A 19,610-nucleotide genomic window follows, 5' to 3' on the forward strand; every position below is an offset into this window, starting at 1 on the left:
CCTGCTGAAAGGAGCCTGATATAACTGTCTCCTGAAAGGCTCTACCAGATCCTGACAAATACAGAGGTATATGCTTTCACCCAAACATTGGACTTAGCATGGGCTTGCCAATGGGGGAGTGAGAGAGATGACTGAAGGAGCCTGAAGAGTTTTCAGCCCCATGGAGGGAGCAACAGTGTCAACTGGTCAGGCAACCCTGGAACTCCCAGGACTGGACCACCAATCAAAGATTACACATGTAGGGACCCATGGCTTCACCAGCATCAATAGGAGGAGAAGCTCTTGGTCCTATGAACAGCTGATTCACCAGTGTAGGGGAATGCCTGTGTGGTGAGGTTGAAGTTATTGGGTAGGATGGGGAGCGTCCTAATAGAAGCAGGCAGAGGAAGGAATGGGGGGGTTCTGGAGTGGAAACCATGAAAGGGGATAACATTTGAAATGTAAACACATAAAATGTCCAATAAAAAAAGAAAGAAAAAAGGTAACAGCCTACAGAACTCCAATAAATTGAACAGTTACCTACAGGACATTTTACCTCAAAACAAAAGAAAATACCTTCTTCTCAGTAACTCAAAAAGCCTTCTCCAAAATTGACCATATAATCAGATACAGAACAATCCTCAACAGATACAAGGAGATTGAAATAATACTTAGCATTCTATCAGATCACCATAGATTAAGGATAGACTTCAAAAACAACATAATAAGAGAAAGGCCACATACTCATGGAACCTGAACAACTCTCTAATCAATGAAAACTTGTGTCATGAAAGACATAAAGAAAAAAAAAATTAAAGACTTTGTAGAATTGAAAGAAAATGAAGGAACAGCATTACTAACCTACAGGACACAGTGAAAGCAGTAGTAAGAGGAAAATTCATAGCACTTAATATAAAAATTGAAGAGATCCTATACTAGCAACTTAACAACACACCTGAAAGCTATACAACAAAAGAAGCAAACTCACCCATGAGGAGTCTACTGCAGCTATTGTAATACTCAGGGATGAAGACATCCTACTAGAATCAAAGAAATCAGTCCAAATATTCAATAAAATAAAGAGCTTGTTCTTCAAGATAATCAACAAGATAAGACCTTTCCCAAAGTAACTAAAAGGCATAAGCACAGTATCCAAACAAGCAAATTCAAAAATGTAAAGGGAGATATAACAACAGAAACTGAAAATTAAAAATAGAATCAGTTCTTACTACAAAAGTCAATACTCTGCAACATGGAAAAATCTAGATAAAATGCACTGTTTTCTAGACAGATACAATATACTAACAGTTAAATCAAGATCAGGTAAGCTATCTACAGAGTTCTGTAACCACTAAGGAAATAGGAGATGTCATTAAAATCATCCTAATCAGTAAAAACTCAGGGTCAGATGGTTTTAGTGCACAATTCTACCAGATCTCCAAAGAAATGCTAATATATTGCTGAAAAGTATTTTATAATTAGAACCAGAAAGAACACTACCTAGTCCATTTAGTGAGGCCACAGTTACTCTGATATCTAAACCAGACAAAGACCTGACAAAGAAAGAGATCTTCAGATCAATTTTACTTATGAAAATCTATGCAAAAGTAGTCAGTAAAATTCTCACAAAACATATCCAAGAACACATCAAAACCATAATTTAGTATGATCAAGTAGGCCTCATTGCAGGTTTGCAGGTATGGTTCAGTATATGAAAATCCATCAATGTAGTCCACTATATAAACAAACTCAAAATTAAAAATCATCTCATTAGATGCTGAAAAAGCCTTTGACAAAATCCAATATCCCTTCATGTTAAAAGTCTTGAAGAGATCAGAGATACAAGGAACATATTTAAACACAATAAATGCAATAGACAGCAAACCGATAGCAAATACCAAATTAAATGGAAAGAAACTTGAAGCAATCCCATTAAAATAAAGGGCAAGTCAAGGCTGTCCACTCTCTCCATATCTATTCAATAAAATACTAGAAGTTCTAGCTACAGCAATTACACAAGTGGAGATCAAGGGGATACAAGTTGGGAAGGAAGAAGTCAGTGTAACACTATTTTCAGATGATATGATTGCATACATAACAGATCTAAAAATTTCTACCACAGAACAGTTGCAGCTGATAAACAACTTCAGGTTTCAGAAATATAAAGTAGATTAAAAAAATTCTTAAACTGGGCGGTGGTGGCACATGCCTTTAATCCCAGTGCTTGGGAGGCAGAGGCAGGTGGATTTCTGAGTTCGAGGCCAGCCTGGTCTACAAAGTGAGTACCAGGACAGTCAGGGCTGTACAGAGAAACCCTGTCTCAAAAAAAAATCTTAGATTTCCAATGGTAACATATAGGCTTGGGTAGCAAACAACTACATAGGCATAGGTGTCATTTGTATGAGCTAAGCCATGTGCACCCAGATACTTGCAGAGACACAAACTTAATAGTAACACTTCATTTTTTCTTTTTTTTTTTTAATTAGGTATTTTCCTCATTTACATTTCATTTTTTCATAACATACAAAATAGACGTTAAATTAGAGGATGCCTCCAAAAAATTCAGCAAAATTAATGGATAACTCAATGAAACCATTAGGTTTTCTCTAGTACATATTATGTTCATATCAATTATATTTTAGAGTATAAAATTAATTTTCATTTTCCATCTGACACAGATCTATTGGCTGACTGTCCTCAAGACTTAAGCTCAAGTTTTTCCTAAGATACACATGATTCACTTGGGAAAATACTAAACCAGAAATGTAATTAATTAAATGTTTTGAGAACACCAAAGCCTTAGGGAAGTAGCTTCAGAGATATAAACCCCAAATTTTAACTGCATACAAAAAAAAAAAAAAAACACCCCTTGCGTAGTATTCATGTACAATTGAGCTGTTCTCTTCAGGTATGTTCTTGAGTTTCAACATTTAAAAAGACAAGGTGTAAAATATTGATCTTTTTGGAAAATAATGAGAGCGTTTCTAAATGAATCATTTGCTCTATGTTTATTTACATTGATGCATCATGAAGTATTAAATGATAATTTGCTCTCAAAGTAGAAGTCTCTGAATATAAATATTAGCATTTTCCAAATAACACTTTACTCATTTATTTTAATATAGGTTCATAAGCAACCCTGGAACACTTGACGATAATGGACACATTAATTGAAGTCTTTGTTGGTGTCATTTGTTGATGACTCCTTTTAAACCAGATAATAGAAAAGTAACTTTAAAAATAACATGTAGTAATTAGATTTTATTTCAACTCTATATAAGCCATAGATAACACTTAATATACAAAATTAATAAAAACAGTTTCAACAAGGGTTCTATGAATTTAAATACCTGATATATTAAAGACAAACATATACATTTCTTAAAAATTAATGTTTCCTTATTTTCTTTTTAAATTCACAATAAAAATTTTGATTTAAAAACTTGGTACAAGGCAAATACTAGTGTTTCATAATAGATTTACAATTTTGTTTTAAGTTGTCTCTTGGGGTGCCCAGATTTTAATGGTTTGTCTCTAGACTTTCCTTTAGAGCAAACACAGACCAGTAAAAATAACCAACAGTCTGACATAAAGTTCTGATTTGTTTCCTTTGTTATAAAATGCTATAGGCAACATAGCATCAGAAGAAAATGCTTTTAATGTTCAGCAACCATTGATATAGACTTCCATTGCTTCCTGAACTAACAAATGTTCTTCCAACCACTCAAGAGTTTGGAGAATCTGAGTACTTATAACTAATATTTTGTTCAGGTGAATATTTTTAAATATGAAAAGATCTAATCTTTTATGGTAGAGCTTAGTACCTGTATAATTGCTACTCAATCTGCATACATTGAAGCTCAAGTAAAAATTCAGTAAATCAGAAATATGCTTGAAAAATTCAGGGAGCATCAAACATGTTGAAAATATAAATAGTTACATTTTATACAATGATACATGGATGTCACTAATCATAACAACTGAACCTTCACACGATTACATACGTTTTATAATGATTAACGTCTTAAAGATCTTCTTATAGAGTAATGTGACTGTAGATTTTTGAGAGAAAATCCATGCAATAAATTATTCTCTTTTTTACAGATAATTAAGAATGCATCCACCTAGTTTTGAAAATATCATTTAAATTTTACATAAGAAAAAAGAAGAATGGATAGGGGAAACTGCTCCTCTGTGGATGAATTCATTTTCTTAGGGATTACTAATAACCCTGTCAAAAAAGTGGCCCTGTTCACCACATTTCTAGTTGTTTACCTCATTACTCTTCTTGCGAATCTTGGAATTATCATTTTAATTAGAATGAACACTCAGCTCCACACACCCATGTACTTTTTTCTCAGCAATCTCTCTTTCTGTGACTTTTGCTATTCTACAGCGATTGGCCCAAAAATGCTGGTGGATCTCTTAGCTGCAGAGAAATCAATTCCTTTTTTTGGTTGTGCTGTGCAGTTTTTGATATTCTGTGTTTTTGCAGATTCTGAGTGTCTACTGCTAGCAGTAATGGCCTTTGATAGATACCAGGCCATTAGCAATCCATTGCTCTACACTGTGAACATGTCTAGCATGGTGTGTTTTATGCTTATGACTGGGGTTTACCTGGTGGCAACAACAGATGGTTTGATACATACAATTTTGGCATTCCGTTTGTGTTTCTGTGGTTCTAATGAGATCAACCACTTCTTCTGTGATTTACCTCCACTTTACCTGCTCTCCTGCTCTGAAATACAAGTCAATGAACTTGCCTTATTTACTGTTTTTGGTTTCATTGAACTGAGCACCATTTCAGGAGTTCTTGTCTCTTACTGCTATATCATTCTATCAGTCCTGAAGATCCGTTCTGCTGAGGGAAGGTTCAAAGCTTTCTCCACCTGCACCTCTCATCTCACCACAGTTGCCATTTTCCAGGGAACTATGCTTTTCATGTATTTTCGGCCAAGTTCTTCTTATTCTCTGGATCAAGATAAAATGACTTCACTGTTCTATACTCTTGTGATACCAATGTTGAACCCTCTGATTTATAGCTTGAGGAATAAGGATGTGAAAGAGGCTCTTCAAAGACTGAAAATGAAAATGTAGTTCTAAAAAATTATACGACATGTGCATGTCTACTTATTTTTAATGATTTGGGTATTTTTTCTAGAAAATTATAATGATATAGATGAAAGCTATGATTTGTATTTAAATTGGTAAAATGTGTCTCTTCAAACACTTAAATATAATAAATGTAGTAGGACTCATACTATTTCATGTTTGAGTATATGTATATATAATGCTTGTGTATTATATATAGTATATATAATGTGTTATATATTATATATATAATATAACATATAATATTAATTCCTAGCACACATGGTTCTAAAGTGTCTTCATTACTAAAATTGGTCATTTTATTTATATTATGGTGTGTCATCTATTTGTTTTAGTAGTTTTGATTAGGCTGTATAATGAATATTTACAAATTTCACTTTGCCTATTATTATATTCAGGTTTCATAACATATTCAAATGTTTTTCCTTATAGATTTGTATTCTTCTGGATGTAACAGACTTTGATTGAACTTGAAAATTTTATAGTACACTTCAAAATAATTCTGATGTAATTAAGTCATCATTTAGGGCAATGGTTCTCAAAATCCAAATTCTGTGACAATTTAATAAAAATTCTAATTTTGTTGTGACCACAACCATAAAATTACATTTGTTGCTACTTCATAACTGCAATTTTCTAGTATTATAAATTATAATCTAAATATTTTTGGAAACAGAGGTTTGCCAAAGAGATTCTGACCCACTCGTTCAAAACCACTGACCCAAATGAAGGTACTTAAATTCAGTGTGTAGGAGAAAGGTTTATTTGTTGCAGAAGTAAAATTATGAGTGTTGGAGATGTGAACAGACAAAGGCTTAATAATTTGATAGTGATTGAGGCATTTGGAAACAACACAAGCTTTTCCTGTGTGATAGAATAAACAGCTTTACAATCAATGACACTTTCAGTGAAAAGTCATTGCATTTCATATAACATCTTCATGACAAAATTTTTGGAATCAGAAAAAAATTTATATAAATAGATACAGCTTGTTATCTAGTCACCATTAACATGTGAAAAAGAGATTAATATTCCTTATATAAAAGCTCTTGAGAGCTTGTGGAGTAGTCCTGTATCAATGTACTTAAAGTGTCTATTATTAACTATGCAACATTTCTCTCCTTGTGATGGAACTTCCCTTCACCAACTGTGAATTCTTTCCCTCCTTAACTATGTGTCACTTCTATGAGGAAGCTTTCCCTTCCCTTTCTCTGTACACATAACACTGGTCATAGATTTGTCTTTGTTTGCTTTGTCCCTTAAGGTCTTAAATAATGTTATTCTTTCTTAGATAAATGTCACCAAAATGCCATATTAAATATATCATAGGTCTAAGCATTTTAATTCTGAATTTCAAACTCTACCATCATATTTTGAACAAAGAATGTGAAAAAAGTAACAAAATTAGATACTAATTAATATGTTTGTTATATATTGGATGTTGGTAAAATTATTTGTGAACTTATTATAAAATATGCATATAGACAAAAATAAAGAGATGAATTTCTTAGGAAAATACTTGAAATTACTGGATACTGAGGTATTAAATACACAAAAAAGGTACTAATTTGGTTGTAAGAAAATAGAATTTATTTGTATATTATTTTTCATCTTAATTTATTTTTTTCTGATAGTTTAAATACTTTCTCAGGAAAAGACACATTGTATTTGAAAAGTCAAAGGCATAAAACATTGTTAATTTCACATTGATTGGAGAAGGTAAATGCCATGGACTGTTTCAGACTTTCTAGGTCACAGCTTGAAACACTCTTTCTAACATTTTATTATAAAAATAAAGCCTCCCCCAAACCCTAGCATTTGGTATGTGAATTAATTAATTAACCAATTTATTAATTAAAAAATAAAGTCTGAGAAGTGCTTCTTATTTTCAGTGTAGAACATGTCATGTCATAACAAGACACCAAAAGAAAAGTAACCAAGAAGGAAGGAGTCTTTCTTTATATAAAAAGCTGTATAAATTTGTACCTCTGCGATGTTTTAGCAACTAACCATTAGTAACTCCACAATAGAATATACAGATATAATGTACTGCAGACCCTCTGGGTCCCTTTGTCTGGGTGGAATGAGTCTCTGGGGCAGGTGGGCAAGGCGTCTGCAGGTGACAGACAGATGTACACAGGAGGTGTGTAGAATCTGAATGTATTACCACAAAGTGAACACCAGTCTTATATAGCACAGAAAATACAAGGGGTAGGAAGTCACAGCAGGCAAAGTACATTGAAGTTGCCTGACACAAAACAAAGGAATGATTTCAAAAGGATTTACAGGAACCAGGTAAATGTTTACAGTAAAGATAAAGCAGTCCTGCCTAGGGTCAGCTTAATGACAGGTAAGGATTTCACACTCTAGTGCTGTACCTTTGAACCTTGTGAAGGCTAGCACCAGGGGGTTCTACTCTTAGCAGACCTCATGAATAATGTAATATCACAACCACCCTATTTCCTGGGCCTTGCTAAATTCTTATATGAGTGTAACTTTTAAGTATCTGGAGAATCTCCATTTGTCAGGAGAATTCGCCAACTTGCTTCTAATATGCAATGTAGCCTGTACTGAAGATTTCTTTCAGTGGGATTCCCTGGCTCTATTATGGTATTCCCTTGTTTGGGTGAGATTTGCTACTGTCCTTAGTAAATATTTTTCAGACCAGCTCTGAGCCACTGGCTCTGTCTATTGTAATGCTCAATTAGCTACTGAATAGGTTAACTTCCTTACTGCATTCTTTTTTTTTTTTTCCAGTTTTTTAAAATATTTTTTATTACATATTTTCCTAAATTACATTTCCAATGCTATCCCAAAAGTCCCCCATACGCTCCCTCCCACTCCCCTACCCACCCACTCCCACTTTTTGGCCCTGGCATTCCCCTATACTGGGGCATATAAAGTTTGCAAGTCCAATGGGCCTCCTTTCCAGCTCCAAACTTTGTCTCTGTAACTCCTTCCATGGGTGTTTTGTTCCCAATTCTAGGAGGGGAATAGTGTCCACACTTCAGTTTTCATTCTTCTTGAGTTTCATGTGTTTAGCAAATTGTATCTAAATAACCCCATTAAAAAATGGGGCTCAGAACTGAACAAAGAATTCTCACCCGAGGAATACCGAATGGCAGAGAAGCACCTGAAAAAATGTTCAACATCCTTAATCATCAGGGAAATGCAAATCAAAACAACCCTGAGATTCCACCTCACACCAGTCAGAATGGCTAAGATCAAAAATTCAGGTGACAGCAGATCTGGCGAGGATGTGGAGAAAGAGGAACACTCCTCCATTGTTGGTGGGATTGCAGGCTTGTACAACCACTCTGGAAATCAGTCTGGCGGTTGCTCAGAAAATTGGTCATAGTACTACCGGAGGATCCAGCAATACTTCTCCTGGACATATATCCAGAAGATGTCCCAACCGGTAAGAAGGACACATGCTCCACTATGTTCATAGTGAAAGTATAGCAAAGTAAAAACAGAATTCTAGGCCTTTAGGCCCAGGCTTGGGAATGTGGCCTTTGTAAAGGTATGCTAATCATAAAACAGATAGCAACATTCCTCTACCCACCTGCTTCCTGGGTTCAAAGAGTGCTCATTCAAAGAAAGTCACCCTGACCATTACCAGAACCTGCAATGCAAATGTGCTATTGTTAGGGGCTCTTAGAAGCTGTCTTGAGAGTTAACAATTACCAGGTATTCCTTATGACTCTTGTAACTTTACACTTCCTTGTGACTCTTAACTGGTATCTTTGGTATCTTCCAACAATGCCCTCCCCACTTCCTTGAGTTGTGATTTCTTCCTTTAAATACCCCCTTACCCAGCTACTCGGGGCCCCATGGTCCTCTACCGCTGCGTGGTGTATGACTGTGGGCCTGAGAGCTCTCTTGAATAAAAATCCTCTTGCAGTTTGCAACAAGACCATTTCTTGTGGGTGATTTTGGGGTGTTGCCTCTCCTGAGTCAGAACGTGGGGGAGTCCTCACGTTGTGAGTATTTCAATAGCAACCTTATTTATAATAGCCAGAAGCTGGAAAGAAACCAGATGCCCCTCAACAGAGGAATGGATACAGAAAATGTGATACATTTATACAATGGAGTACTACTCAGCTATTAAAAAGAATGAATTTATGAAATTCCTGGCCAAATGAATGGACCTGGAGGGCATCATACTGAGTGAGGTAACACATTCACAAAGGAACTCACACAATATGTACTCACTGATAAGTGGATATTAGCCCAAAACCTAGGATACCCAAGATCCTTACTGCATTCTTACAGGATTCTAAGCTCCTTGGCTTCTGGGACCTTGGAACATTGGGGAGACTTAACTATATCAGAATTTAATCTTAAAAGGCATTTATAATAAAATACTAAAAGAGAGCTCGTAGTTCCATACACGAGACTAACGCGGGAATAGGGTATGAGTATATGGGTAAATGAGAACACCAAAGCTCCAGGAGGTGAGTTTCCATGAAATACTTTTCCTCGTTGAGTGCTTACAGACTTTTCAGCCTGTCAAGCAGACTTGACCGGAGTGCGTGGCAATAATGATGGCTTCCTTTCCCATATCTTGAAATTTTAACCCTTAAAATGATGGATGGAAAACTGAGATCCCTGTGAAATGATTAGTTCATAAGTGTAGAGACATTAGAAATTGAGGATTTCCCTCATAAAACATAATTGTGCCTCTTCCTGGCCTTTCTACGGTTTAAAAAGTGAACACCCAGTGCTGCTGTGTTCTAGGCTCTATCCCACTTTCTAGCCAATTAGATTCAGCATATCTGGTTTTATGTGCAAGTCCTTGAATCACTTGGACTTGAGCTTTGTACAAGGAGATAAGCATACAGAGACAAAAAAGTGTGGAGCAGAGACTGAAGGAAAGTCCTTCTAGAAACTGGCCCAACTGTGGATCCATTCCATATACAGTAACCAATCCCAGATATTATAGTGGGCTGCCAACAAGTGCTTGCTGACAGGAGCCTGATAGAGCTGTCTCATGAGAGGCTCTGCCAGAGCCTGACAAAACCAGAAGTGGATGCTTTCAGCCAACCATTGGACAGAGCACAGGGTACCCAATGGAGGAGCTAGAGAAAGGACCCAAGGAGCTGAAGGTTTTGGCAACTCCATATTAGGAACAAAAAACAATATGAACTAACCAGTATCCCCAGAGCTCCCAGTGACAAAACCATGAACCAAAGAGGGACCCATGGCTCCAGCTGCATATGTAGCAGAGAATGGCCTTATTGGAGGGGTGATGGGATAGGGGTTTTCAGAGGGGAACCCAGGAAAGGGGATAATATTTGAAATGTAAATAAAGAAAATATCTAATAAAAATAATATTAAAAATAGATCAATTTTCATACTTTTACATGCTGACTGCAAGTTGAACCAGAAACATTTGTTCAAAATGCTGTCTTTTTTTAATTTTTTTTCTCCACTGGATGGTTTTGGATTATATGTCAAAGATCAAGTGACCATAGGTGTGTGCATTTATTTCTGGGTCTTCAATCCTATTCCATTCTTCTACCTGCTTGTCTCTGTACCAATACCATGTGTTTTGTCGTTTGTTTTTTAGGTTTTTTTTATTTGTTTGTTTGTTTGTTTTGCTTTCTGTTTTATCACTATTGCTCTGTGTACAGCTTGAGGTCAGGGATGATTTCCCCAGATCAGAGAATGGTGCTTGCTATTTTGGGTTTGGGTTTTTGTTTTGTTTTTTTGTTTTTGTTTTTGTTTTTATTTTGTTTGTTATTCCAGATGAATTTGAGAACTGCTCTTTCTATCTCTGTGAAGAATTGAGTTGGAATTTTGATGGGGATTGAAGTGAATCTGCAGATTGCTTTCAGTAAGATGGCCAGTTTTTACTATGTTAATCCTGCTGATCCATGAGCATGGGAGATTTCTCCATTTTCTGAAGTCTTCTTCAATCTCTTGAAAATATCATCCTGAGTAAGGTAACCCAGACACAAAAGAACACACATGGTATACACTGACTGATAAATGGATATTGCCCCAAAAGCTTAGAATAGGCACAATACAACCCATAAACCATTTGGAGCTTTTAAGAAAATGGAAGGCTAAACTGTGGATGCTTCAATCCTTCATAGAAGGGGAACAAAATAATTACAGGAAGTAGAGGGATGGAGTGACCTGTAAGCAAGAGAGGATGGGGAGGGAAAAGGGGGACAGGATCAAGTATTGGAAAGGATAGGAGAGAAGTATGGAAGGTCAGAAATAGAATAGAAATATATAGCAATGGGAGATGAGGAACCACTACAAAAGTAAGCCACTAGAAAGTCCCAGATGTCAGAAAAGTAAGAGACTCCCAGGATCCAACAGGGATGAATTTTAGCCGAAATACTTATCAAAGCAGTGATAGAACCTGTAGAGACCACTTCCAGTAGATAGGGATGGTCTCCAGATGAAGGAACTGGCCACTCACTCATCTCAAATATTTTACCAAAAATGCTCCTGCATAAGATAACCCAGACACAAAAGAACACACATGGTATACACTGACTGATAAATGGATATTGCCCCCAAAGCTCAAAATAGACACAATATAACCCACAAACCATTTGGAGCTTTTAAGAAAATGGAAGGCCAAACTGGATGCTTCAAATCCTTCATAGAAGGGGAACAAAATAATCACAGGAGGTAGAGGGAGGAAGGGACCTGGGCCAAAAAAAAATGTAGCAGATACTGAAGAAAAGGCCATCCAGAGACCATCCGATCTGCATTCACTAAACACCCACACTGTTGATGATGCCAAGAAATGCTTGCTGACAGGAACCTGGTAAGGATGCTCCCTGAGAAGTTCTACTACTGGCACACAACCATTGAACTAAGCATGGGAACCTCCAATGGAAGAGCTAGGAGAAGGACTAAAGGAGCTGAAGTGGTTTGCAACCCCATAGGAAGAATAATATCAACTAACCAGACAACCCATAGCTCTCAGAGATTAACTACCAACCAAAAAGTTTATATACATGAAGGGATCCATGGCTCCAGATGGATATGTAGGAGAGCATGGCCTTATCAGACATCAAAGGGAGGGGCAGGCGTTGGTCCTGTAGAAGCTGATGCATCAGTGATAGGGAAAGTGAGGTGGTAGCTGAAGGAGGCCCTTCATAGAAGCAAAGGGGAGAGAAAAGGGGGGAGAGGGGGGATGGGAAAGGTGGGTTGTGGAAGGCTAACTGGGAAGTGGGATATTATTTGAAATGCAAATATAGATTATCATTAAATAAGTAAGTAAGTAAGTAAATAAATAAATAAATAGGAAAAATCCAGCCCTCTGAACCACAATGGAGGGTTCAAACCAATATGGTATTAGCTGAACTACAGACATCTACTTTTTGACAGTGAGAAATATTTCACTGCTCAATATAAGTTAACAAGTATTTCTTACTTTGTATGTGTAATTCTAAATGTTAAATCAACAACAAAACAGAAGGCATTATTCAAAATACATTTAAATGTACAGAAAATCTTAATACTTGCAAATTTCTATTGCAGCATTTAAAAACTAACTTCAGCTTCAAGTGACCTGCATTTTTAAGTGAAATTGCTGTTAAATAAATACGCTCCAAAAAATCAACCTGAAATTCCACAAACTAATCTTGTTTTATTCATTATATCTAAGCCTTTGAAATTCTATTTTGTGGAACTACTTCAGGGAATTTATCACTGAAATACAAGCTAAAGAATTAGACTTGTGAATACATCAAACTTCATGCCTACTTAAGTCCTCTCTTCTTCTCATGTATTTTTTCTCCCATATCTCCCAGTGACTAGCTATGAGTATTATCCTAACACAATACTACCAGAGACTATGTAGGAACAGCTAATGAGGAAACTGTCTTTCTGTATCTTAAATCGCCCTTCATCCTTGTTTCTGGAATGGATAAAGAATAAAATTTGATGGCCTATTTGTTCACACATAATAAAAGTCCACTTCAATTTTTTATATAAAACAAGGTAAAATATACATTAATTATGTGTGTATCGATTCTTTCTCTATGTATTATAATTTTACTGCCTGGAGGGCCATTAAGAAACAAAGAAAGATTGGAAAATATGCTGTTTTGTGTTTGTACCAAGGGATTACACTATCCATCTCTTTCTCTCTCTCTCTCTCTCTCTCTCTCTAGTTGACCTGAAATAGGTATAGCTATGATGCTAATTAAGTTAGTTAACAAAAGTAAATTAATAAAATAACCTTTGCTAAACTTGTGACAATATTCTCAGAGGGTAATTCTCAACAAGAAATCTAATTAAACATTGATGAATAACTCAGAAGAGTGAAGGCAGATTGAAATCCCAACAGTCACTGTGTGAAAATAAAATGTCTTCTACATAAATCTACACACCATTGATAAGCACAGAACCATAACAGGTAAGTCTCCTAATGAGTATATTTACATAATACAGGAAAATATAGATACTTTCATTTCAAAAAAAATCATTATTAAATTATGTAGAAATTGACTTTGTGCAGGTGTACCAGTTAAGTGGGATTCTTAACCTACTGTCCAAGAATATTTTCTTATTAAAAATTGTAAGAATTTGTATGACATCATTTTTGTAAACTCCATAATTGTTTACCTATTATTCTTTTAGCTAGGATTCATAGGTACTTTTTTTCTTTTAAAAAGCTCTTTAAAAATTGTATTATATGTAAGTTTAAATGTTATTTATTTAATACAACTAAAATATTAAATGTTAAAATATTAATGTATGTTAATTCAGAACTCATGGATAATATATTACATTTAACTCGAGAAAAAGTAAGTGTTCAATCAACAAATTCCAATTTTGAAACAACAAACCTACAGAAAGGCAATCCCTGACACCCACATGTAAATAAATTAATGTAAGAAATTGAATCATATATACCCCAGAAATATTCCTTATGTCTACCCATCACCATTTTATTGAAAACCCCTGACACTGTACACATTTGTTTGCTGCTCTGTTTCTTATTGTGCATATGTATATGCATGTATAATCTTGTTGTGGTGCTTAAGTGTTCACAATTGCACATGAATGTTTGTATAGAGTAGAAACTGACAGCTCCGGTTGCATATTAAAGTTTCTGACTGAACACAGAGCTCAGTATTTCTTTTAGAGTACCTGGCATTTTTGTTTCAGGGAATCTCCTTAGTGCCACAATCACATGTTGAAAAGCACACATACATTACAGTACATGGGCACTAGCCTAGCTCTAGTCCTAACTCTGTATCAAGTGTCTCATCCTCTGTTCTAGATTTCTAGATCCTCTTCTAACTTTTTATGAAATATCCTTTTACTTTTGATAGATACAAATTTCACAATTAGATGAAGTCTATGATAGGCTTATAAAACTCCAGACAAAACATTGACACTGTGATGGGTATATTTAAAATTTATATGAACTTTGAGTAAAACTTTGACACTAAGCATTGTCAGAATAAGTCTTTTTCATTAATTTATGTAAAATATCAGCAATAGTTCTAAAATTATTATTTCTGTATTAAGACACTAATGCAGTTTTTTGTGCAAAAATGATTTTTTTTTTATTGTGGATCTTCTGGATTACATTGGCACTCCTTTCATATTTTTTGAATCTGGAATTATAGTTTGGTTTGATCAGAATTAATAATAATAAAGATAACTGTTATTTTAAGAAAAATGTTTGCTGAACTCTGTGCTTTATAGACACAATGTAGGTCGACTATATTAGACACATTTTATAAGAATTCCACTTTTAATTACAATAGGTTGTTTTTGAACTTAAATAACTGTAATAAGTATTACTGTAGTATATAGCACTATTCAAACATATAAAAATATCTAATCAGTCATTATCTTGGTCATTTAGAAGCAGTTTATAAAACAAAGAATGGAGGTTGGGAACTGTTCAGCCACTGAGTTCCTTTTCTTGGGAATTACCAATAATCCTGTGATCAAGGTGATTTTATTTACCACTTTTCTAATTGTCTATCTCATTATTCTTATTGAAAATCTTGGAATGATAATTTTGATCAGGATGGACCATCAGCTTCACATCCCAATGTACTTTTTCCTCAGCCACCTCTCTTTCTCTGATGTCTGCTACTCCTCTGCAGTTGGACCAAAGATGTTATTGGACCTGCTTGCCAAGAGCAGCAATTCAATTACTTTTCTTGGCTGTGTTCTTCAGTTCTTCATCTTCTGCATCTTTACAGATGTGGAGTGTATGCTGCTGGCAATGATGGCGTTTGATCGGTACAAGGCAATCAGCAACCCCTTGCTATATGCAGTAGATATGTCCAGCAAGGTGTGTTACCAACTTCTGGCTGTAGTTTACACAGTTGCCATTGTAGATGCTGTAGTACACACAACATTGACATTTCGTTTGTGTTTCTGTGGGTCCAAAGAAATCAACCACTTCTTCTGTGATTTACCTCCACTATACATGCTCTCCTGCTCTGACATACAAGTCAATGAGCTTGCCTTATTTACTGTTTTTGGTTTCATTGAACTGAGCACCATCTCAGGAGTACTTGTCTCTTACTGCTATATCATTCTATCAGTCCTGAAGATCCGTTCTGCTGAGGGCAGGTTCAAAGCTTTCTCCACCTGCACCTCTCATTTAACTGCAGTTGCAATTTTCCAGGGAACTATGCTTTTCATGTACTTTCGGCCAAGTTCTTCTTATTCTCTAGATCAAGACAAAATGACCTCACTGTTTTACACCTTGGTGATCCCTGTGTTGAACCCTCTGATTTACAGCCTGAGGAACAAGGATGTGAAAGAGGCACTCCAAAAACTGAAAACAAAAACTTGGTTCTAACCAATTATAACACATGTACATATCCACTTATTTAAAATTATTTTTTCTAGAAAATTATATTAATGACACAGAAAGATATTTTTTTATTTTAGTTTTAAAAATTTCTTTGTGCTAATATGCTACTGAAATTAGGTGTAACCTATCTTCAAATGTGCATTTTTATATAGCTCATATCAACATATGATTTTTTTCCTAACTTTAATTTTTTCTGATTATTTCTATGATACCAATTTAATTCAATTATTGTTTCACTTTGTGTTTATAATACAATTTTAGGAAACATTTATTGATATTTCTTTTTGGATATTTCATGCCCTATATTTTATAGTAAACCCAATGTTTTATTTCTTGTTACTTCATATACTTCTGGTAATTATATCCTGAATATATACACTTGAGGTTTTATAATCAGCCTTATGCTCTGAAATAAATGAAGTCTGTGCTATTATTTAATATTGGTGATTAAAAAAAATGTGCAAGAACAAGGAATAGTTGGTTTGAGACACAAGTTCCTGAATTAAACTAATGCATGATGAGATGGAAGAGTTAAATATTTACATGCACAAGCCTAGGGATTAAACTTAGATAGTCATTGAGATTTAAAAAAAAAAAACCTTGTCATTTTAAAACCAATGAAGTCCTACCAAGGTAGGCTGCAGAGTACTATCTATCTATCTATCTATCTATCTATCTATCTATCTATCTATCATCCATCTTCTAGCTACATATAAATATTTATATATTATATATTTATATATTCAGTATTTATAAATGTCACTTATATTTTCATGGCTGGCCATTTGACCCTAGACTACTAATTGCCATGGTTTTCCCTGGGGAAGACTATTTATCCCACTCACAACATCCCTTAATTATATGGGTTTTCTTGTTTGTTTTTGTTTTAGGGGATTTTTTTGTTTGTTTGGTTTTTTTTTTTGTTTTTTTTTTTGTTTGTTTGTTTTTTTTTTTTTTTTTTTTTTTTTTGCTGTAGGCTGTGTGGTGTTTCAGACACATTTACTTTACCATGACTAGTTTTATTCTTCTTATTCAACTTATGTTTAGGCAGTGTTGTAGGTAAAACTTTATGAGTATAGTCAGACTATAGCCATATAGCTAAGCATATAACAGCAATTAATGAAAATGGGTTCTCGAATGTGAAAGAATGCTAGTAAGAGTAGTTGGATGGTTTTGGGGGAAGGGATGGGAAAAAGGAGATTATGTGATTACAATATCAAAAATAAAAGAAGTAATTATCTTGTTAATTTCATAGAATGCTGAACTGGTTTGTATTTTAAACTATTTTTTAAAATGTACCAAGACTCTGGCATATTTACTCTGTATGATGCCATCTCTGACCAGCAACTATGCCACGATTTCTTCCAGGAAGCTTTGCTTTCTTCCCTTCACATATTCATCCTTGTTTAAATATAAGTATCTATTGTTTGTAATGATGTCCTTAAAGTACTATGTAATGTTTTCTTTCTTGACTAAATATACTCATATTTCAATATAAACATTTTTATCAGAATCTAGCCATTTAATACACTAATATAATATGTTGGACACAAAACGTGAAAACAAGGAGAAATAAAAAACCCAAGATGCTAGCTAGTTAGCATAACATTACTTGAGAATATACTAGATATTGATAAAATTAAAGTGTTTTGCACACACATACACATACAGACACACACACATGCCAGCCATGTACAAAAAATATCTCTTTTTTAAAAAGCTTGTAAAGCATTTTGCAGAGGACCAGCACTTTGCAGAGAGATCTGGGAAGACAGGAGACTGCAGAAGTGAAGACAGGATTAGCAAGGCATCTGGACCAACATTGAGCCTATCTGTGTGGCAAAATGTGTAGGCTGGTTTATACAGGAGTCACTTCAGACTTTTCCTAGACCAATAGGAATATTCACCACAGATATAGCTATGAATGTGCCTTCAGATGGCCTTGTCAGATCAGGGCAGCCACTATCACTAATATACCAGGTAAAACATGGAGAAAAGCAAAACTATAACCCTGATTTTTGGCACATGAAGTTCTGAGGTTTCAGTTCCTTGGAAGGGTCACAGGATCCCAGACCCAAGGAGCATCTCTGTGCTATGCTATCAATGACTGAGGCCGGACCTAAACAACAAGGAGGAGATTCTGAATCAGCTGGTGTCAGAGCAGTTCCTAACTGCATACCACCAGAGCTGCAGGCCTTCGTGAAGTAGAGCAGAGTGAAGAGCTGCAAAGAAAAACATGCTGAGGGATGGGAAATATCACAGTTGGTTCATAATCTACTCCCAACGACAGGCATACCTTCTTCGAGGTCCCAGCTTTGTGAAGGATGAAGCTGCAGAGTATAAATGGGATCATAGGATTTGTCCCAACAGAGGACAGCCGGGAGCTACAGAACTTCTCAGAGACTGAAGAGCCATCCACTAACCAGGAAGAGGACATTTTTCTGGGAGTAATTACTGAGAGGAGACAGCCAGACTACCTGAGATCAGACCAGAGACTGAGGAGTGACTCAGTTCCTGACTGGGAAGAGGCAGAGGCTTCTTTGTTTGTTGGTCAGGACCATCCAACACTGGGGCCTGCTGGTTCTCTCAGAGTAAAGGGTGCTGTGCTGTCCGAGGAAGATACTGTTTTGGATGCTGCACCATCATTATTCACCCATATTCTGGAAAGAGATTTAGCCTTGAATAGGGATCTTCAGGGTCTTCGTGGTTTCAACTTACTTCCCAAAGAGTGGCGTTTTATATGCACAATACAGAAGATGGGCTAGAGGCTGCTAATCTTGAGCCTGCTTACCCATAGCCTGTAGAGCAAGTTGACAGTCTTGCTGGCCAGACTCGGTTTCAGTGTACTGAATGCAAGAAGAGCTTTCTTTACAGGTCTCACTTTGACCTCCGTCAGAGTTTACACACAGAAGAGAGACCCTTCAAGTGCAACTTGTGCAGCAAGGCCTTTCTACAGTCCTCTGACCTGAGAGTCTACCAGCATGTCCATACTCGGGAGAAGCCTTACATGTATGCAGTCTGCGGAATGGAGTTTACCCACAGGTCCACCTTGCAGGGCCACATTCTGGTTCACATGAAGGATAATCCTTATGTGTGCAAGGATTGTGGGCAACGATTCAGCCACAAGGGCAACCTCATTGTCCATTTCCGCATCCATTGCGACTTGAGACCCTGCATCATTAAGAAGTGTAGCATGGCTTTCTGACAGCAGGGAACTTGGAAACAACACATGAAAACCTGCTCAAGAAATATAAAGGCATCTGCATAATTCTGGATCCATCCCCCCTCGCCCCCCTACCCCCGGAAAGACTAATAGGAAGTCTTTTCCCGGAGAAATGGAGGTTGGGTTGCCCTTATTCCATGAGCCCTTATCCTTTTATGGTCATTGTATAGAGTGTTCATTGGTGGTCTGTTTCACTATGCCCCGTGGGTTTTCATTTGTTTGAGATAGGGGTAGAACATATATACTAAAAGTTAAATGTTTTAAAATTAAATTTTTATTTAAGTTAAAAATAATAAATTAAAAGCTTATAGGGTTATCACATTTCCTTAAGCCCATGACCTATATAGTCTAAGATACTTAGCCATACTGGCATTGTCAGGTATAGGTTGTCTTGTGTGGGGAGCCGCCCTCACATTTGCCATTATAAGATGGCGCTGACAGCTGTGTTCTAAGTAGTAAACATAATCTGCACAC

General features: G+C 35.9%; 2 protein-coding genes and 1 pseudogene across 2 annotated transcripts; all 3 read left to right on the forward strand.

Moving 5' to 3' along the window:
- Positions 1 to 4,149: 4,149 nt before the first annotated feature.
- On the forward strand, positions 4,150 to 5,076 carry Olfr1151 (olfactory receptor 1151). Its single transcript, NM_146638.1, has one exon. The coding sequence runs from the start codon at positions 4,150 to 4,152 to the stop codon at positions 5,074 to 5,076; it is 927 nt and encodes a 308-aa protein (NP_666849.1).
- Positions 5,077 to 14,965: 9,889 nt separating this feature from the next.
- On the forward strand, positions 14,966 to 15,898 carry Olfr1152 (olfactory receptor 1152). Its single transcript, NM_001011834.1, has one exon. It carries the CDS (start codon positions 14,966 to 14,968, stop codon positions 15,896 to 15,898), a length of 933 nt encoding a protein of 310 aa, NP_001011834.1.
- Positions 18,284 to 19,372, forward strand: Gm13745 (predicted gene 13745; annotated as a pseudogene).
- Positions 19,373 to 19,610: the final 238 nt, after the last annotated feature.

Source organism: Mus musculus, chromosome 2 (assembly GCF_000001635.26).
Source record: "Mus musculus strain C57BL/6J chromosome 2, GRCm38.p6 C57BL/6J".
Classification (NCBI taxonomy): domain Eukaryota; kingdom Metazoa; phylum Chordata; class Mammalia; order Rodentia; family Muridae; genus Mus; species Mus musculus.